The 21,630-nt window shown below is 38.3% G+C and overlaps 1 protein-coding gene across 2 annotated transcripts in view; it reads right to left on the reverse strand.

Annotated features, from left to right (window-relative positions):
- Nucleotides 1–21,630, reverse strand: part of PTPRQ (protein tyrosine phosphatase receptor type Q) — a 251,561-nt gene that overhangs the window by 127,843 nt on the left and 102,088 nt on the right. For both annotated transcript variants that reach the window (XM_075551228.1, XM_075551227.1), the window contains 6 exons: nucleotides 13,491–13,659; nucleotides 11,413–11,706; nucleotides 10,868–11,143; nucleotides 10,354–10,505; nucleotides 5,382–5,523; nucleotides 3,696–3,965 (listed from right to left, as the gene is read on the reverse strand). In XM_075551228.1, the coding sequence (XP_075407343.1) occupies nucleotides 3,696–3,965; nucleotides 5,382–5,523; nucleotides 10,354–10,505; nucleotides 10,868–11,143; nucleotides 11,413–11,706; nucleotides 13,491–13,659 (1,303 nt within the window). The remainder of the gene's footprint in view (nucleotides 1–3,695; nucleotides 3,966–5,381; nucleotides 5,524–10,353; nucleotides 10,506–10,867; nucleotides 11,144–11,412; nucleotides 11,707–13,490; nucleotides 13,660–21,630) is intronic.

The following is a 21,630-nucleotide window of genomic DNA, read 5'->3' on the forward strand; positions in this document are numbered from 1 at the left end:
GGTTCCTCCAAAACCTTGCCAAACCTGCCGCACTGAAATGGCTGCATGAGCTGGTGCGTTGTCGTGGTGGCAAAACCGATCCCCTGTCTGCCACAAATCAGGTCTTTTTTGTCACACTGGTATGCTATCTTTTTTCAGAACATCTAAATAGCAAGCTTGATGAACAGTATGACCTGGTGGAACAAACCCCAAAGTACTATCCACCTCATATTAAAAAACAAAAAAACATCGTGTTGATCTTTGATTTTACTTGAGCTTTTTTGTGGGTGAAGTGATGATAGCATCTTCCATTGGCTTGATTGATGTTTGCTTTGTGGGTCCTAAGAATAGCGCCATGTCTCATCACCAGTATTGACTTTGAAAAAAAAAAATCTGGGTCACTTCAGAGCTGTTCTTTGAAAACCGGACATGTTTCCATCCAAAATCTCTTTGCTGGTCAGTCAGAACCCGAGGCACAGATTTTGCAGTGACCCATCTCATTCTCAAATCTTCCATTAAAATTTGATGAACTGAGCTCCAAGATCATCCAGATAACACCCCCAGCTCTTCATGATCCATCATCAGTCTTTGAGTACAAGTACACATATTTTGTGTGAACATTTTCATCTGTTGAGATACTTGACAGACATCCAGAACAAGGTTTGTTATCAATTGAGATTTCACTTTTTTTTAAAATGAGAAAACCACTCGTAGACTTTAGTTTTCCCATAGTTCTGTTCTTGTAAACTGTGTTCAACATCACAACAGTTTCTGCAGCATTTTTTCTGAGCAGGAAAAAAAAATTTTCACAGCTGCATGCTGTGTTAATCCGGGAAGACTAGAGAAACAAATCCAGAGACTCATATATGTGTAAGAGAGAACTTTATATCAAAGAGCAATTGTACATTAAGAAAACATCTCAGTCTAGTCCAGAGCAAGTCCATAAGTCCAATATTATCCCATATATTGATATTTGTCCATAAATTCCTCTTTCGATTCACACAGCCATTCAATGATGCTGAATGCTGGAAGATCACAGGCTAGTGGGTGGACAGTCTTGTGGATCCAGTGGTTGTGAAAGGATCTCAGCCCCGGCATGGGTCTCCATGTGGCTCCTCCACCTCCAGGGCTCTGGCTTCATCAGCATAACTCCATGTGGCTTGTCATCAGGAATACAAAGCAGAGTGGGTTTGGCCTCTAGTGAGCTACTTATCTACATGGTGCCTCCAAAGGAGCTCATCACGCTGCCATCTGATTAACAGGATAGACTCCATCCCTTCCTCAAGTGGACAGTAGATTATGTAATTGCCACACATGCTGTTCTCTTAAATCAACCATCAGGAAAAACAAGGTTCGAGTGAAACTACTTTTATGAAAATATTCACTGTGACCAGAAAGAACCTTCCCAAGTGAAGCCTCTGGGTGCACTAACTCAGAGAAAGTTGCTAGATGTTCGCCTGGTGGGAAAAATGAGTACTAAGAAAGCTCTGCCTAGCAGAGATTTATTCTGCTTTTTTGGGGTGTATGCCCTCATATATCCATTTTGAATATTTCAACCAAGTTCTCAGTAGAAAATTGCTGACAATTTTTTGGGGGAAAGGACTGTTGCTAAAGATAATGGGCTTAGAACCATACATATGAATTGGAGGTTCATTTCCACAGACGACACATTTCATAGACTCAATTTGATAAGTAATACATAGAAAAATCCTAGGGTAGCCTAAGTAGAAGCCCCAATTTAAGAAGAGATCACAATTAAGTATTTGGAAAAGCAGAAGGAAATCAAGAAAAAGAAAGATTTAAGAAGGGGTTAATCACTGAAGTTAGGACCATACCATTTTCAAGGGATAGAGTGACTTCGACTTGAAGAGATAATTATCTAGATTCAGAGTGAAAGAATTTTCCTTTAGAAAACTGATAGAACACTAACAAGAGATGCATTGAAGGTTGTAGAGTAGCTGGGGAAGCCAGAGTGTGTTTATACCTCTATTGCACACATCTAACAATAACAACAGCAAGAGGCCTAATTGTTAAGAAGGTAGAGAGTGGAGAAGGTTATGGCATTGTGGGGCTCTGTTAGAAAGAGAGAGTGCTTTCATCCATGTAGACTGGGTAGTTGTACTTAAATTGTATGGAAGCTAAAGGTTGGTTAAAAAAAGGAGAATCAGATGAAAGTGAGTGTGATCTGCAGCTAGGGGGGATAGAGAAGAATCTAGGATTCCATAAAAAGGGGCGGGGAGCAAATGTATTGAAACATTTATATGATCATTTATTTTAGATTATGGTAATAAGGCATAATTCAATATGTTACTGTTGTTAGGTTCTGACTCATTATGTCTGAGCCCACTGTTGCTCATAGCACCACTCACTTCTAGGTGTTCCTCTTCTGGCACCATCTCTGACAATATTCTCTTTCTGTTCAGTAGGTTTTTAGTAACGAACAATGGTTTAATGCTGTCTGTATGGTTTGCAGTGACTAATTCCTCTGAAATGGGTAGCCTGCTCCCTCTTAGTCTGTTCTTATTCTGGAGGCTGTGCTAAAACCTATTCACGTTGGGTGATCCTGCTGGTATTGAAATACCAGTGACAGCTTTCAGCATCACAACACCACACAAACTAGCACAATATGACAAACAAAGAGTTGTGAGGATTTGTAAATATGTTGGGGTTTTGTAAAATGAAGGACATTCATGTAAACAGGGTAAAGTAATGTTTATCTTTTTTCCCCTCCTTCCAATTTCTCAATATTGCAGAGAAGAATCAATGAAGTATACGTCTGACACCAGACTTCAAGGAGACAGAAAACGCATGTGTTGTGGTTTTCAATATGCGGTTTGTAAAGGTGAAGCTCTTGTGGCAGAGTGCTTATGCACAGTCAGGTGAAAAGTCAGTAGTTTACAACTACCAGCCATTTCTTGAGAGAAAGATATTGCTTGCTGCTCCCCAAAAGATTTATATTTCAAGACTCCTAGTGGCATGAGATAATCACGGTCTAAGAGACAAATGGCTCAGTGAGCCTCGCCTTTCTAGTTCTCAGATCTCTAGCTCTGTGATAGCTGGACCAATGTGTGGCTGCCTTAGGCAGTTCGCTGCTTCAGTTGTAAAGGATCACTTCCTGCAAGACATACCTGAGGAGAAGCCGCATGGACCTACCCGATGCAGCCCTGGGTGCTGGAGCAGCCGTGTGGAGACCCCTGCCAGCGCTGAGATGCTTACACATTCACTGACTTGACTTTCCTCCTGCAGTCGATGTCATAGTGTGTGTTTTGTAAGACGGAGGAGGACTTTGTAGATTGGTGGCGGACATATGGGTTAATGTTGGACTTGTGGGCTTGGACAGCACTGGGTTGGGATGTTTTCTTGATGTGCACTTACCCTTTATATAAAACCTTCTCTTATATACATATGAGTTTCTGTGGATTTGTTTCTCTAGTCTACCTAGACTAACACAGGGCACTTGGATACTAACCAAAAGTTTGAGTTTCAAATCTTCCAGAAGCTCTGTGGGGAAAAGATACGGTAGTTGGCTTTCGTGGGATTTACAGTACTAGAAACCCCATAGGGGAAGTTCTACTCTGTCCTGTAGTTGCTAAATCCAAACCCAAAGCAACTATATAAGAGAGAGTTTGAATTGGCTTGGTGGCAGTTGGTCAGGGATCGGTAGTATTAAGATAGCAATTGTACTGAAAAGCATATGGAATGGTCCAGAAAGTTACCTGCTTCGTGTAGTGTGCTGACATTACATGTGCTTTCGTCTCCTTCGCCTGCTGCGGTTGAAGCTCTCACTTTAAAGACATAGGAAGTATTGGCCTGCAGGTTCGTGACCGCATACCCACGGTCCTGGGGAGACACTTCTGTAGAATTCCTTTCCAGTGCTAGCGTATAATGTGTAATGATCCCATTGGGCTTTTGTGGAGGGTTCCACTGAAGTAAAACCGATTGCCAGCTAGTTGCTGTGCACTGGACATTCTGCACAGTTCCTGGGGCTTAAGAGATAAACGGGTGACAAAAGTTAAAATGTATTCCCATGTAGGAGGAAAATGAATTATCTGATTGCTGGGTAGAATCATGTTTAAGTGTAGAGACAAAATAAAAATGTAATACACAAAAATGTAATACACTTCCTGTGCTCAGGAGTTCTGTGTGTTATATAATAGACTTATTATTATATATAATAATTATTAAAATGAGCTTTCTTTATAGGTTGAATGTCTCTAGTATCACTCATATATGATGTACAGCTTCTAAAGTTATACCTACATTTGTGGAGAGGTCTGGTAGCTAATGTTCTGATTTAGTTCAGTGTTCTTTTCCTTAGCTACCTCAACTATACCACATTTACAAAATGGGAGTCATTGAGAGTGTCATATCTATTGCTCATCTCGTGTACATGTGACACTCTAATAAGTACTTTATGTAGGGTTTGTAAGTTGTTTTTTCAGAACCTTAGTAAAGGAATATAGAAGCATAGAGGAGCCCAGTGACTTCGTCAAGGTTATACGGCTAGTACGTAACGGAGCTTGGAATCAAATCAAGAGTCTCCGACTTCAGACCCTCCTTTATGATCTGATATAAGTATTATATACATGGCCCACCCTTATAGGTAGGCATTATTAGAGGGCAGAAGTCTCAAAGATCTATAAATTAATATTACAATGAATAATTTAGCAGTTAGTAATCACCAGTATGAATTTAGTGGTTCATTAAAATAAGAAAAAGTGACTTACGAGGTGCTGGGAAGAAGTAACTAGGAAAGAGCTTATTTTTAAATTGTTGACCAGAAGTCAGTGAGGAAGACAGGAGTGCCAAGTCGAAACAAGAAAGCATATATGTCTAAGCTACCACTAACTCTTTCATAAGTAAAATTATTCAAAAGTCACATACATGCAAGATATGGCATGTGTACATGTGCATACCATGATGAGTAATACATTAAAAAAGGATGAGTAATTAGGCTAATGACACTTCAGAGTTCCCACCACATGCCATAGTTATGCTTCTTAACGGAGCATATAAATATTGTCTCATAAAAATAAAAATCAGCATGTTAAAAATGGCTACCTCATTTCCCATACTAATTTCCCCCAGCTGCCTATAATGGTACTAAGAATTAATTTTCAAAAACATATACAAGACTACTCCAAAACTAGTACTTGATTACAATTGCTATCATTCAAAATAAAATCCCATGTAGAAATACATGAGTGTGAATATGGGTGTGTAGGAATATATATCTATATATTTCAGAAATGAGATGCAGCCTAGTCTTAGAGCACTGAAAAATTGAACTTATCTCTGAGCGTATTTTTAAGTAGCTATATTTGTTGAATAAACTGGCAAGAGAAGAGAAAAGCATTAAATATAAAATAAAACAGTCTTGGCTCAAAAACACTGTGTCTAACCTGATTCTTGAGTCGTGAATTTTACTATATTACTAAATTGATTGCCGTTTCCAACTTTGGTAAAGGCAGACATGCTGATAGAATATGTACTCACTGGTTCCAAACCAGCAAGTGTGGCTTCAGTTTCAATACCTGAAACATTCTGTAAAACATGAAACAAAATTATTAGTCACACAACATCAGCAAAACGTTGTAATTGAAAGAAATCTTTGAATGCACCAAAATTATTCTTCTATTATTTTTCAGGTGTATAGGATCTTCAAACATATCAAGGAGAATTGTACAATCAACACCATGTCAGTTTTAAACACCCCGCTCCCCGCCATGGTTAAATCACCTTTACTGTGAATTGTACAATCACAATGCATTCTGGTGCCCCCGCCCCCTCCTACCTTCATTATTTACTCCCCAAAGCCCCCTGCCCTCTCCATCACTACCCCTTACCCCTCTATTTTTAACATGCAACTAACAAACATATCCAGTATAAATAAAATGAAGCCACTATGAAATATGTGCTTTTATTTCCGAAGGTATGCTTAAGCTTATGGCTCCAGGAGAAACTAGGCATCTTGTCTGTCCTAAAAAAATTCAACATTGCTGGGGTTTTAAAAACTACACTATTTTATTTTTATTTTGTCTGGCTTTCAAGCCTTATTTGTAATTACATAATGATTATTTCCTTAATTTGCTAAAATTGAAGTCTCCAATTTAAAATAAACTTTAGCGGTGAGCATACTTGATCTTTCTAAAATTCATCTAAATTTATTTTAAAATACGTGGCACTTTTCTTGTATGAATCAAGTTTACCAACAGCTACTTTATGCTTGCTTCTGAGAAGATAGCAGTCTGTAACACAAAATCCCTCCTCCCTTGACATTACACTGGAAATTTCCCCCAGACAGTCCTAAATGTTATTTTAATACAATCTGTTCATAAAATAATGAAAAACAAATCAAAGCGCTCTCAAACTTGCTTGGAAAAGAATATGTTTTCTCATAGGAAGTGCATGATTAAGTATAACAACTGCATTCAAATACAACTGTCGTAGCTTAACAAGAAGTTAAGATTGGTGAGTGCTATAGTTTATTGTGCCAGCCTGGCTGATAAACACAAGTAGGACTAACTGAAGGGCAGAGGGATAAATGGCTCAGTGAGCCTCACCTTGGTTGTTCTGTGCATCAGTTTAAAGGGGTACACTACCTGTGGGATGCCTAGCCTGTGGACTATGTTGCTGTAAGTTGAGATCCCTTTAAGCCCACACGATTGGAATGTTCAATTCTGGAGCTGGGGACTGACAGTTGGGGACCTGCCTTGCTGTTTGCTGCCTGGATATATATAGCCCAGCTCTCTCTATAGAAGGGGACTGGCAACTGGCAGCTCTCAAGCCTTGAAGGACTGCTAGTGTCTCACTGCTTTATAATTTAACTGTTAATTTCTTGTATTATCTATCTGTATATAATTTAACGGTTTATTTATTGAATTATATATCTATCTTTATAAATATATTTATATATAATTACTAGCAATCTGGTTTGTCTCTCTAGAGAACCCTGTCCAATACAGTGAGCTATCTAAAAAGAAAGAACAGGAAATTTTCTATCAAGCACTGTCTTAGGAATATTACACTGTCTCAGATCCAGAGATTAAACCACTTTGACTTACTTAACATTTAAGTAGCCAAAATTTATAAGAATACTCTCAATACTTAGCTTAAAATATTCAAAAATTAATCTCTAGAAAACCATTAATTTTTAAAGCAATTTTCTCTGTTACACCATTTCCATTCATTCACTATACTTTAACGTTAGCACTTGTTATTTATCAAGCATACTGCTAGATGACCCAGAAATGATAAAGTGGTATAAAAACTGGTCCCGGCCTCAGTGCATTTTTACATGAACTATAAAACTGCATTAGTAATTGCTGGCTCCTGGAATGCAGAAGCTGGAAACAAGAAAGGTGTAGGGAGCTGACAGGGACTGGCTTAAATGGTAGTAACTTGGGAGATCCTGTGATTCAATTTCTGCAAGACACAGGGCTTCTTCACTGTAAACAGCTGTTATCAACAACACAACAGTGACTTCACTTGAAGCTCACCCACACTGGACACACAAGGATCAAGCTGGTTACATCTTTTGGAAGAGACTGTAGAAACCTCAATATTATCAGAATAAGGCTTATTTACAAACTCAAGTTGAAGCAGAAATTTATTTTAAAAAGCCCACAGGAGACAAATACTACCTTGTATACCCCCCCTGAATTTAGATAACATCTCCAACATAGATTTGATTCACTGAACACTAATGATGGAAGACCGAATGACCAGTCCAATGACATCAAGGACAACATGGCTGAATAAAGCTAAAGGTCATTTAAAGACAGGAAAGAATGAAAAGAGCGAAACAGATATGAGAAGAACTTCTGAAAGGTGCTCAGGAGTGTAGGGAAGCTAGGGCAAACAGAAGATGCGGCCCAGCAATCGAGCTGAAGAGAGACTTCCTATGTCCCGAGTTAGAACAGCAAAGGGAAGGGTATGCTTGCCAGTGCTCATGGTGGGAGAAGAAAAAGGGAAATAAGTCAACAGAGCCACGAATGAAGTACGGAGGGTTCTAGGGCCCAAATGGAGAATTCTTGGCTGTGTGTTGGGCTGCTAACCGTAAGGGCATGGGTTCAAACCCACCAATGATCCATAGTGCCTAAAAGACTGAGTCAGCGTCCAGTCCTTCCAGGAGGTAACATATGATCATGAACTGAGTGTATTGAAGGAAGAAGGCAATATTAAACTGAAGAAATCAACAAAACACAAAGGCCCAGGGATTTCTGGAACCCCAGCTTCAATGGTTTCAACAAACAAATGCGATGCTAGAAGGCCTCGTTCACTTAGAGACAGCGGCCTGCTTGAACGACTGGTTTTACTCCGTTCTGACTCAGAACCGCGACACGGCCGAGGTGAAACTGCCCTGTGGGTTTCCAAGACTAACCCTTTACCAGAGTCCAAACCTCTTCGTTCTCCTGAGACTGCGACAGAGATCCACCTCTGTGTCCATTGCAAGTGATTTTTAACATGTACCAGATACTGAACAATCTCATGAATATCACACACGTAAACCTTGTGTTGCAGCAGACCATTGGCAATGCTAATTCATCCATTCTCCACCTCAAAGTATGATATCTTATGGAATAAGGATTATGATAATTTTTACAACTTACATACTAATGATAGCATTTCTCTTAAGAAAAGAGAATGACCAGAAAATCTTGGAACACACGTTATTTTTACATTCAGGTAGTGGGACAAGGCATTTTATACTTAGTGCTATGACAAAACTGGATGGATGCTTACTGCTACTTTTTAATCTATATAAATAACAGAATAGTGGGTGCATTTATCATATGCTCATAATTGTTCTTAATGCTGCATGTAGATTTTCCTTTATGATTATCATTTAAAAATATGTGCACCTTTTTAACACCCATTTTCCCCCGGAAGAAATTGGGTCATGGAAATGTTAAGCAACTGTCCTAATAGAGCACACTGAATCTCACAGACAGAATTTGACCTGGACAGTCTGATACCAGGTTCCTTGTCTGTCATGTCTGTGTTAGAGATTACAACTCCAGAGAGGTTAGGTCACATAGACACGCCACCTTGGAATACACACTAAGAAAATGATTTTCTTCCTTTTGTTACCCATTTCTCAACGACTCACACAAACTAGATAAAAAATGGGACCTTTCTAATGTTGGGCAGAGGGTAGATACCAGAGTGCTCGAAACTAAGTATCATTAATCTAATTTCACACTTCTGGGAGACAGAGTGCACATTTATGGAGTCATGTAATTCAAATTCTTACTCAGCCGATCATATTTTATACTAATGTCTTGGTTTCCAGGAAGAAAGTCCTTATTCCGGATAACATAATCTTAATCACTGATTTTGATATTAACTATTCATCTTTATATTAGCAATAAATTTTGACTACAAATACTGAACAATATGTTTACTGTCTATAGTGTGCATCCTTTTTACTGTAAATAAGATCATTTTGCTACTTCATTTGCCTTTGTGGGAAAGAAAGCCTACGTCTTTCTTAAATAATTTCTAATTAGCTCTGAAATATTTTACCAATTAAACATAGAAATTATACAAGTATGCGTGAGACCTTTAATTACATCAGTTCTGTGGGTAAGCTCCGCTGATTCTGGGTCAAATAGGGGAAGGACAGTGTATTTGTAGTGCAAATGAATTGCTGCAATGAAAGAAGAAGGTCTGCATTGTTAGCGTCTTCTCTTGTCGTATCTAATTAGCATTCTTGTAGCCCAGTTATGTGTGGGGTTGTGGTCCTTACAGTCCATGGGTGGAAACCACCAGCAGCTCCACGGGAGAAAGAGTGGGGCTTTCTATTCCTGTAGACAATCACTTCTCCGTCTTTGGGCTAAGCTAAGATCAAGTGTAGTATCTATCTATTCCCGTAGACTGTAGTAAACAATTACAGTCTTGAAAATCAGCAGTGGGTCCCTATGAGTCAACATTGAATCCATGACGGTGAGTTGGGTTTTTGTTTATTTATCTTGCACTATGAAGGAAAGTCGCCAAAGTCTGGTACCTTTATTTTTTATAAAAAGGTTAAAACTGAACTTGGTACTTCTCATAGGAGAAAATAGAAATCAATTATATTTAAGTTAATAACACGTCTTTAATAAACCAGACCATTATTAGTATCTATTTTCCAGGATTAACAAAGTAGTGCAATTATTCCTCAAATTGTAAATAATCAAACGTTTTGAAGCTTAAGTAAATAAGTCTACAAATTGCTTAAGTTCACATCTTTCAATTAAGTTCTTAAGTGATATATTTTTTCAAAAACGTTTGTTTCATTTAAAGCAGTCAGTTTTCCCCTAGCTGTCAAAAGAGTTTAAGTCAAACACTGAAAAAAGTCTAAACAAACATATGTTGTTATCATCAACCTACCTTATAAAATATCGCATCGGTTCCATTCTCATGGATTTTAAAACTATAGACTTTAACAATACCGCCGGGGAGAGGACTGGGGCTCCATTTCAGCCTGACTGCGTTGTAAGTGTAGTTGACCAGCGTCAGATTTTGAGGAGGCGCTAAAGGCACTGCGGGGAAACACAGTAGAAGATTGACGCTTAGCATCGTGACTTTAACTTCTTGAAGACACTAGTTAAAGAGGATTTACATCACGGTCTTTTTAATCTCAGAAAAGCCTATCAGAAAGAAGTCTATGTCTGCACCTGGAAGACTAGAGGTCTACCAATACCTTTAAACAGGACACTTTGTTCTGCGGCTCTGATTAAAAAAGCGGGGAAAGGAAAAAACAAGGAACAGTTCAGCAAAGCGGATACATGTTAGGGAGTGAGAGTCAGCATCCTGTCACTTTCCATGCTTCCATGCTGTTCCTTAGAGAGAGCGCAAGGGCTGCCACAGAGAAGTCATGGAAGACAAAGGGGTGGCCGCTTACCTGACTCATCTGTGTAAAAGAAAAGAAGGCTGGGAGGACCGAGTCCCTTGAGAGTTCGTGCAGCAGCAAAAAAACTATATAATGTAAATGGTGAAAGCTCTTCCAAAATTACATAGTTATCAGAGGTAATAACAGAATAATTCTCATTTGGTCCTTGTAAATTTAAATCATAGCTTATTATTGCACCGTTTGGCTTTACTGGGGGATCCCAGGATAAGAGAACTGAGGTAGAGGAAAGGTTTTTAAAAGTGTTGATTATTGGTGAAGTTTCTGGGACTATAAAAGAAAAAGAGAATATTACATGAAACAAAGTGAATTTGTATTAAAAGAAGAGGCTTCAATAATAAATGGACTTAATGATATTAGAAGATACTCATTTTAACTTTAAATTATATAATAGTCGATTATATTTATTAAAAGGCTAATAATTAACAGATAACAGTAGAGTCTATATAATTTTACAAATACTGATGTCTATCAGAAAGCAATATAAGTTAAGCTAGCAAAACAATCTGCTTGAAAGGCAATAAAAGGGTCTAGCCTACCATCTTCTTCAGTTTTGATGTAGAGCTGGGCAGTATAGGAATCAGAGAATCCCTTTTCTGTTGCTGGAGTGATTTCTAATATGTAATCAGTGTATTTTTCCAGATTATCAAAATATATGCTTCTCTCATACGTAACTAGAGGTGATTTCACGTGGCGAGGAGTCTGCTGCTGTGCGCTCAGGGTAACATAGTAGAAGACTAGACCATTTGGCCGAGACGGTGGGGCCCAGCTTACATTTATTGCAGTTGACGAAATGGACTCATAGGTCAGGTTTCCAACAAGCCCTTCAGGTACTATGATGGGTAATGTGCAAAATATAGAATATTATTATCAGATTGCCTAAATAAAACTTAAGTACATTCACATGTTGAGGATACTTTTTGAAATGGTATCTATTATTACATTGTTATCTTTTACATTATTTAGATGCAGATGGGGTAAACATCACCTGTGAAATCTTTTAAATAGTTATTTTAAAATTATTTAAAATAAACCCTGTCATGTTAAATATGTGTAAGCATAAATATTAGCTTATATAATTATTCTCTTAGCTTTTGTTTCCCAGAGCACATATATCATACATACATATAAAAACACAGGGGCCTTCAAAAAGTTGGTGGGAAAGAGAATTTAAAGATAATAAAATAATTTTGTAAACTTTTTGAAGCCCCCTGTACACATGTTTTAGATATTCATATATTTAAACAAGGAATCAACAATTTCAGGTTCTTTCTCCTAAAGATTATCCTTGCTATCCATCAGAGGAAACTCAGGCCCCGGACCAGTAAGTGGTTGCCTGCAGCCATGTTGCTAGTGAGAACTAGAGCTGACAATACCTGAGCTTTCATGATGCTGCCTCAAGTTCTCTCCACTCACACCGTTGTCAAAGCACATTATATGTAAAGAGGCTTCCTACCTATAGAAGTTCTAATCAATTGATATAAATATCAATGATATTCATAACGCACTACTGGGTTACTGCAAATTTGACATCACACCTGAAACATGAAAGTGGATATATAATTGTGTGTGCTTTTTAATGGATTCTAATTATATGTGGCAAAATTAATTGGTAAGATCTGCATTTAAAGAATAACTGAAATAATATTGTCTTCATATTATAGTAATTATAGTTTTATGTATTTTTTGTTTTAACATATTTTGTTAATGACCCCACAAATACTTTTCCTCACATTTTATTCTCTTTTAAATGTTTCACATATTGATAAAGCTACAATAATGTAAAATATTACTCTAATAACAAAGACATCATTCACTTTGCATGCTCATGCTCTTGGCTAATTTACAACATTCAGATCATAAACCTGGAACTTTTTTTACAGCGGAATTTTAGATCAGTGCCCATTCTGAAAATAAGAAACAAGTACACAACAATACAAACAAGCACAAGAATAATGAGTCAAAGATCCAGGTAGTGTTCTATTTTCAAAGCTGAAACATTTAAAAAAAATCAGTGTTACCACCATTAGAATGTTGTGAATATTCAGCAAAGGCAGGATACTGTAGAGCAGGCCTACAAGAATCTTCTGGGGATATATATATATATATATATATATATATATATATATATATATATATATATATATATATATATAGAGAGAGAGAGAGAGAGAGAGAGAGAGAGAGAGAGAGAGAGAAATAGAGATAGATAGTCGAGTCCTAAGTGGCTTCTAAACTAAAAAGAAAGTGGCTAGCGGAAGGAGACGCCATTCCTAAAACAAGCAAATAGCATATAAACAATCAGGAAATTCTTCTTGTTTCCAGCATTTTTCTTCTTGCCTTTAACTGAGTGACACCTTTCAAAGTAATAAAAGCAAAATAATTTTCATGAATGAATGGCAGCAGTTTTCAGAAATAAAAGAGACTCTTAAAGTAATAGTTTTATAGCTATATTAAATACATGCTTTAAGCTTTTAGAATGTATAACTAAATGAACTCCCCAAAAATATAAATTTTACTACCAATATATATAGATATATAATTTAGGAAACATTTCTTTAAAATGTTTTTCAAGTGTTATCTATTGAAGATTAATAAATGATCTCTGTTTACATACTGTCTTGATCTGTGTAAACGTGAACCATGTCACTGCTTTTATTCCCATTTCCAACGGAAGTACTTGCTGTTACCCAAAATGTATAGCAGCTGAATATTGCCAGGTTATCTATTATTGCAGATACGGTCGCATTGCCAGGGTCATTGGTTACTTCATGGAGTGTAAAATTCTGAAAAATAGACATATGGTTTTAAGAGTTAAGGGTCTATTTCTTTTTAGTATAAACAAACATTTCGAGATAAATAATACCCATTAATTGGTTGTCTCAATATTTTACTATGTCAAGCTTTGAGAGAAATCAACATATGTCCTCTTATTTTAATAAGTACATTGCAAATATGTTTTTTAAAAGGACTTAATGATGGTAGTTTTATTATAAAATCAATGCGCAAAGTTGCAAAGAGTAAAACAACAACAACTAAAACTAAGTAGTGGGGGAGCTCACGTTGCTGTTTCCCAGGAAATGCTTCAATGAGTTTATCAGTACCACTTTTCATTAGGAAATATTGAAGTATTTTTTACAGCACTGATGTATATTTTTAAATATGTCTGTGGGAAGGAGTTATGCAAATGCTTGTTTCTTTTTATGGATGCAAATGGGCATTATTAATCTTTAGTGGGTTCTCCTTTTATTTTTTATTTTTTTCTAAATTTGTGGGGAGCGGTTAATGTACTTTCTGATGTGCAAAATAGGAGGTATTTGCAATTGTTCCTGCTTACTCCTGAACTATGAGAGAATGTATTCAGTCCATTCTTTCTGACAAAAATGTAAAATAATAACACAGATAAATGCCATTAGTTCTAAAGTAAAGTATGGTATCAAAAAGCAAACCAACTGTCACCCAGTTCCAACTCATGGGGACCCTTTGATTTGGATTTCTGAGGCTCCCTTTTCTCCTGCAAAGCAATTGACGGTTTCCTGATGAAACACTAACCTTGCAGCTAGAAGCCCAATACTTACCCCACAGTCAACATGCAGACCAAGGCAAATTTATAGACGATACAACTATTTGATATCGACAGGGCTTTGTGGGTGGGAGGATGAGTAAGTAGTGCACAGAGCAGATTAGTGCAGTGAAACTGTTCTGTGTAATAATAATTGATGGTAGACCTGTGACATTCCACTCTGCATCTGTCAAAACGCATGAGACTGTACAACCCAAAGATTTAAAACCAATATTAAACTATGGACTTCAGATCGTTAACATTTATCAATACTGGCCCATCAGTTGTAACAAATTTTGGGATGGGGAAAGGATGGATGTAATAGCAAAAGATTTACTTCAATTTTGTGTGACCTACTTTGGAACAAGAAGTACTGTTGGCACCGTGCTCTAAGCCCTGAGCTGCTACACCCAGAAAAGGGGTGGCTCAAGAGTGCCAGCTGCTCTGGGGGGGCGGGGGGAAAGTCCAGGTAAAACTCAACTGCAAAAAGACTTACAGCCTTGGACACCCTACGGAGAAGGTCTACTGTATCTTATAAGGTCGCTGTGGCAGTTACATTGTCTTCTGTCAACTTGAACAAAGGGGTGGATTCTAGCCTGTCAATCATATCATAGCCAATAAGGCCTCTGTGTGGACATGTCCTTCCCAAGAGGATTATTGGAACTCCTGTATTCCTCCCTAGCTGTGGGACATATACTCTCCCTGTGAGACATTCCTGTGGACAAGCTACACGGAATTATGTTGAAGGAGTCAGAGCCCTGGAGCTGGAGGAGCCAGCTGAAGACCCATGCCAGCAATGAGATGCTCCCACCATCACTGACTCCTCATGGCTTTCCACCCACTGGCCTGTGATCATATGCATTTGGTATCATTGCATGTGTTGCATGAATCTCAAGAGGAGTTCATAGACTGGTATTGGACATATGGGCTAATATCGGACTTATGGGCTTGATCTGGAATGGGCTGGGATGGTTTCTTAATATACTATTACTCTGAGATATAAAGCCCTCTCTTACATATATATAACTGTCTATGGATTTGTTTCTCTAGTCTACCAACACTAACACATTATGGTACCTTGGGAGTGCGGTACTAGAGAAACAAATCATGAAGATGTAGAGTGACTGCTTGTTTGACTTCTGCCTCATGATCGTTTTCTTCTTTGGCTAGCCAGAGGTCAGATATGGCCAGGCAGTTTACTGGGTGGTTTTCTGTAAAGAATGTAGGAAGTCAAAGTTTTGATTCTTTTCTTTGGTTGTTGTCTTTGGTTATTCCTGTTTGCAATGTCAAAAAATGAATGTGATTAATGTATATTTTGAGCTCAGGGTGCAAAATCGCCCCTTGAACTTCTCTGAGACCATGCTGCTTAGTGAAAATGGCTAACAAAAGGTCACAATGGTTGACAGAAGGCCATTGCTTGATGCCTAAGGCCACATTTTGTATCAATTGAATAGTTTAGATAAGGATTAAGATAGATAAGGATAGGATTTGACTGTTTTAAGAATTGAGTTTAAGATATGACTTTACTAGGTTTATACTGTTTTGTTTTGACTATTGAAATAGTGCTTAATAGAAATGCCTCTTGGGAAGTATAGAGAGTTTGTAAGTTCACTGTTTCAGCCACCAATTTGAATCTTTAAATGGGTGTAGGACACACCTACAAAGAAGGCTCTGAAAAGCTAAGCTCCACCCAGTGCCTTGTGTGCTGACATTTGAAAGTAAAGAGGCTTGAACAATCTTGCTGTTGACAGATTGAGGGGGAAAGAAGCAACCTTTTTTTTAAAATTTTGAACTAGTGGTTTGTGTCAGAAGTTGTAAAAAAAAATTTGGAGCTATGAAGAAACCCTCTTCTCTAGGACTGAACATTAACAGGAGCCTGCAGACAGCCTGAAATGCTTCCTAGGTGACCACCTGGATCCACTTGTCAAGTGGATGTGGGAGAAATACAGCAATAAAGAGACAGGTGGAGTCTTGCAACTGACACCTGTGGACCTGGTTCACAGGGACTAGAGGGGAAGACAGAAGCGGGTTGACTGGTCTGAAGTTCATGACTTAGCACAAGGGGGTTAAGGTTGTTGAGAATTTATGATGCTGCCCATGGTCTGAAAGCAAGGCAACCAATGGGAGCTCTGGTGAGGCAGCCCTACTGAGTTGACCTGAACACGAACAGGTAAAGATAAGATATTTGACCCTGTGAACTGAATATTGCTGCTGGCTTTATGGATGGCCTGTCCAGATTTGACTTTGCTTTTGGATGCATACTCACAAGGTTCCAACTGGAATGGAGATTCTTCACATCAAAGAATATGATTGTATCCTCAGAGCACTGGGTTGATGTAAGTGGGCAGTTTAGAAATTGAACACCCACAATTAGGGGAATAAAGACATGAAGTGGCTGGCTTACAAACTGTCATTGGTGCTGGAATATATTCATTGTATTACAGGATTAAGGTGTAGGTGTTACTTAACTGCAATTGTTAGGCATAGGATATTGTGGTGTTCACTTATCAAATATTATGTTTAAATGAGGCTGGTACATATTGATTTGTATGCTTTTTAACTTTATCCTGTTAAGTACAGTTATGATCTTATTATTTTTTATTTAAAATTACTGTATATACTTGTGTATAAGTTATGCTTTACAGCACATTTTTATGCAGTTTTGTGGTAAAATTAGGTGCCTCCACTGATATTTGGGTTAGCTTATCCTCAAGTATAAATGATATATGGCTAAAGAGTTTTGTAAAAGTGTCCAGTTGACAAGGGGTGTTCTGTGGAAGTTATGTAACTTGAGCTGAGGGATGGAGTCTAGCCTGTCAATCAGGATATAGTCAAGGAGGCCTCTGTATGGGCATGGCATTCTCCGAAGAATTCCGGGAACTCCTGTCTTCCTCCCTTGAGGCAGGACACACATCCTCTGTGCTTCACCTTTCTGTTGGCATGCCACATAGAGACACACTGATGCCAGTCAAAGCCCTGGAGATGCTTCCACTTCTGCTGGATCCACCAGACTTTCCACCCACAGGTCTGTGATCTTCCTGCATTCAGCATCATTGCATGTTTTGTGTGAGTCTCAAGAGGAATTTATAGACTGGTATCAGACAGATGGGCTAATATCGGATTTATGGACTTGATCTGGACTGGGTGGGATGTTTTCTTAATATATAATCACTTCTTAATAAAAAACTCTCTTACACACATATTAGTTTCTCTGGATGTGTTTCTCTAGTCAACCCAGACTAACACAGGTGCTATCGGCAAATACTGTCTCTGTGGCAGTGGTTTTGATGGGTTGTTTATTGTTTTGGGTATTTGACTTTTAGCAATAGGAACATTGAAGAAAATAGTAGCCACGTGCAAAATTTGAGCCACAAATGTTAATAATTTTCAGCAAATGGTTCACCTCATTTAGACATAGTGGTTTTTACAGGTTTAAGGTATCTTTTTATTAATTTTAATGTTCCATTGTTTTAGAATGTACTCTTACCCGTGTTAAGTGACAAGTTATTTTGAATGACTCTGAATTTATTCCTGCTAATCAGAGAAAGCTGGGTTTTATGATGAAATCAGCATCAGGATTAGTTGAAGGATTATTAACAACATGCAATATATAGATGACACAACTTTGCCTTCTGAAAATGCAGAGGGATTAAAGTACTTGCTGATAAACTTCAAGGACTGCAGCCTTCACTATGGATTATAATTCAATATAAAGAAAACCAAAATATATATTATAATAGGTGGAGAAAAGATTAAAATTGTCAAGGGTTTCATCTTGCTTGGGTCTACAGTCAATGCACATGGAAACAGCTGTCAAGAGATAAGCAATGTATTGCATTTAGTAAATCAGCTGTACAAAATCTCTTTAAAGTGTTGAAAAGCAAGGTCGTAACTTTGAGATCTAAGGTGCACCTGACCCAAGCTATGGTATTGTCAATCAATTCATACGCATGTGACAGTTGGAAACTGAACAAGAAAGACCAAAGAAAAAGTAATGCATTTGAATTATGGTGCCAGAGGAGGATATTGAAGATTCAATGGACTGTCAAAGAGCAAACAAATTTATGTTGGAAGGACAGCCAGAATGCTCAGCAGAGACAAGGATGGCTAGACTTCAGCTCACATACTTTGAGCATGTTGTCAAGGGAAACCAGTCGCTGGAAAAGGACGCCATGCTTTGTAAAGTAGAGGGGCAACAAAAGAGATAAGGGTCCTCAAAAAGATGGATTGAAATAGTGGCTGTAACTGTGGGCTCAACCATAAGAACAATTTCCAGGACAGCTCAAGACCAGCCAGCGTTTCACTCTGTTGTATACAGGTGCACTGTGAGTTGGAACCAACTCACTGGCACCTAACAGCAAGGATGTGATTCGGCATGCACAGATGTGTAGTAAGCATGGCATAGTTCGCCCATCACTTAGGTGCTTATTCTCTTCACCTGTATTCTATCCAGAGATAAATATGCTTTGTTGTAAATTATTTAATTAGGCCTCCTCCTTTGAATACATATGTAGTCAGAATGTATTTAACTTTCAAATTTGATCAACAATTATTCATAGAACACATTCAGCTTACAAGACACGATTCTAGCACAGTAAAGAAACATTAAGTGGGTAAGCATGAAAAGGGAGAAGCATTAATACACTATGTAGGATCAATGTGTAACAGGCGAAGACAAAACAAAGATGCATGGCTCTATAGCACACATAATCTCCCTACCATAGAGTCCATTGTGACTCTTAGAAACTATAGAGGACAGAGTCGAGCTGTCCCCGTGGAGTTCCAAGACAGTAACTCTTAAGAGAGCAGAAAGGCTCATATGTCTCCCTCAGAGCTGTTGGTGGATTTGAATCGCCGAACTTGAGGTTAGCAGACCAATGAGTAACCAAGTGACCAGGGCTCCTAGTAGGGAGCCATGAGGGAGAATTTACTCCATGGCAGTGAGTGCAGTAGTACTCTTGTTGGTAGGTGCCCTGAGTCATACACAACAGAAAGAAACATGGCCAGTCCTGTGCCATCCTCACAATTGATCCTGTGCCTGAGCCCATTGTTGCAGCTGCCCTGTCCATCCATCTCCTGAGGGCCTTCCTCTCCACCACTTCTCTACTTTACCAAGCATGGTGTCCTTCTCCAGGGACTGGTCTCTGCTGACAACACGGTCAATGTTTGTAAGATGAAGCCTCACCATCCTTGCTTTAGGTAGAACTCTAGTCTTATTTCCTCCAAGACAGATTTGTACGCATACTAGAGAGATTAAATTCCCAGAGGCATGAAATCACTTCATTATACACTCAACTTTTCTCAAATTGTAATTTAATTGTAAAAAATATATTGTACTCTTTTGAATAAAATACTTATTTAACATTAAACCTATCTATGATAACAGTGGGGCAAAATTATATCAGCAATTACAATGATGGAGCAATGTTTGTGCATAGGGTCCCTATGAGTTAGAATGAACTTGACAATAACTGACAACAACATAACAGTGGAGTCCAAGGGTAGAATACATTATTAATGCACTGCTAACCCAAGGCTGGAAGTTTGCACACATCCCAAGGTACCTGGGAAGAAATACCTAGATAGCTATTTCTCAAAAATCAACCATGGAGAGTTACTGTGCCTGGGGGATCAGGACCCTTGTCTCTGGGGACACTAAAGTAAATTGACATGATATAGTTCACAAAGTCAAAGTTTTACATTTTACTTTAGTGAGAAGGAACTGAGACTTTAAAAGTTCCCGAGTAGCCATCTAAGGTGCAATTATTGGTCTCACCTTTTCTGGAGGAAAGAAGAGTAAGTGATGAAAATCAACAGACTTAGAAATCAGTGGAATAATGGACATGTCAGTGGAATAATGGACATGTCAGTGGAATAATGGACATGTAAACAGCAGTCTCCACAAAGCTGAGACCAGCAGAACTGTATGGTGCCAGCTACCATTACTCTGAATGACATCACATTAGCCGGTCCTGGATAAACTGGGACCAAAAATGTGAGACAAAATTGAAAAACATAAAAGAGAACAGGCCTACTGGTCAGAGAGAGAAGTGGGACTCCAAGACTACGGCCTTTAGTCACCCTCAGGGTCTAAAATGGAACTCACCACCTGTTGAAGAATCAACCATTTAAGGAAAAAAAAGGGCAGCATTTACCCAAGGATAAAGTTGAGAGGGTTAAAAAGAGAAGAATCAAAACTGGAAACATAGAGAGAATAAGGGATCTGCCATCAAGGAGACAGCAATGGTTGTGTTGAAACGAAATGTGCATGAATTATTCAAGAGAATGCTTGGTAAACCTTCTCCCAATTCAATAAAGAGTGTTTGTTTTGTTTGTTCTTTTAATCAGCCATTGAAAACTCTATGGAGCAAAACTCTGCTCTGACCTCTACTCATAGCAGTCGCCAAGAGTCAAGGTCTACTCCAGAGTCACTGGGAGGCTAACAGGAGGATAAAAAGCAAAACTGTCAGAAAGCTCTTTGCTTCCATGGTGTAAGGAACGCAAGACAGCAAGCACACTCCTGGAAGAAGAGGTAGAATATGATGTGTCATGAGTGACATATTAGAGGGAGATAAGGAAAGAAATAAAAGGTATGTACCTTTTCTATCACGTAATTTACATTTTGAGGATTTCCTCTGTTCTACCAATTAAAAATGAAAATTCAATCATGCTATTTTTAACACTGACTCCAGGAATGAATTAAAGCATGGATGTGCTTTAAGCAATATGAAACCATGATCTAAAGCCTCCTGACTTCATCAGCCTTTGCCTTCTTGCAGCTGTCACACTTGAAAGCATTCCTAAAATTATTTAATATTTTCTAAGACAGATGAACTGCAGGTGACATCATATTATTCACCCAGTTCTGACTAAGTAAGTTCATAAGAGATGCTTCACTCATTCATTGCCTTCAAATCGAGTCCAACTCATCGTGATCCTGTAGTTCAGGACAGAGCTGCTCCTGGGGGGTTCCCAGACTGTAATTCTTTTCAAAAGTAGACTTTTCTTCCACGGAGTCGCTGGTGGCATTGAACTCCCGTCTTTGAGGTTAGCAACCCACTACATAGGATGGATCCAGTTAGACACTTGGCATTAGATGATTTAGATGTAGACAAAATGTGGACAAAAAGGAACACAATAGACCCATGCATAAGCAATAAACTAAATAGAACCATGTCAAAATCAGTGCTAAATT

Source organism: Tenrec ecaudatus, chromosome 6 (assembly GCF_050624435.1).
Source record: "Tenrec ecaudatus isolate mTenEca1 chromosome 6, mTenEca1.hap1, whole genome shotgun sequence".
Lineage (NCBI taxonomy): Eukaryota > Metazoa > Chordata > Mammalia > Afrosoricida > Tenrecidae > Tenrec > Tenrec ecaudatus.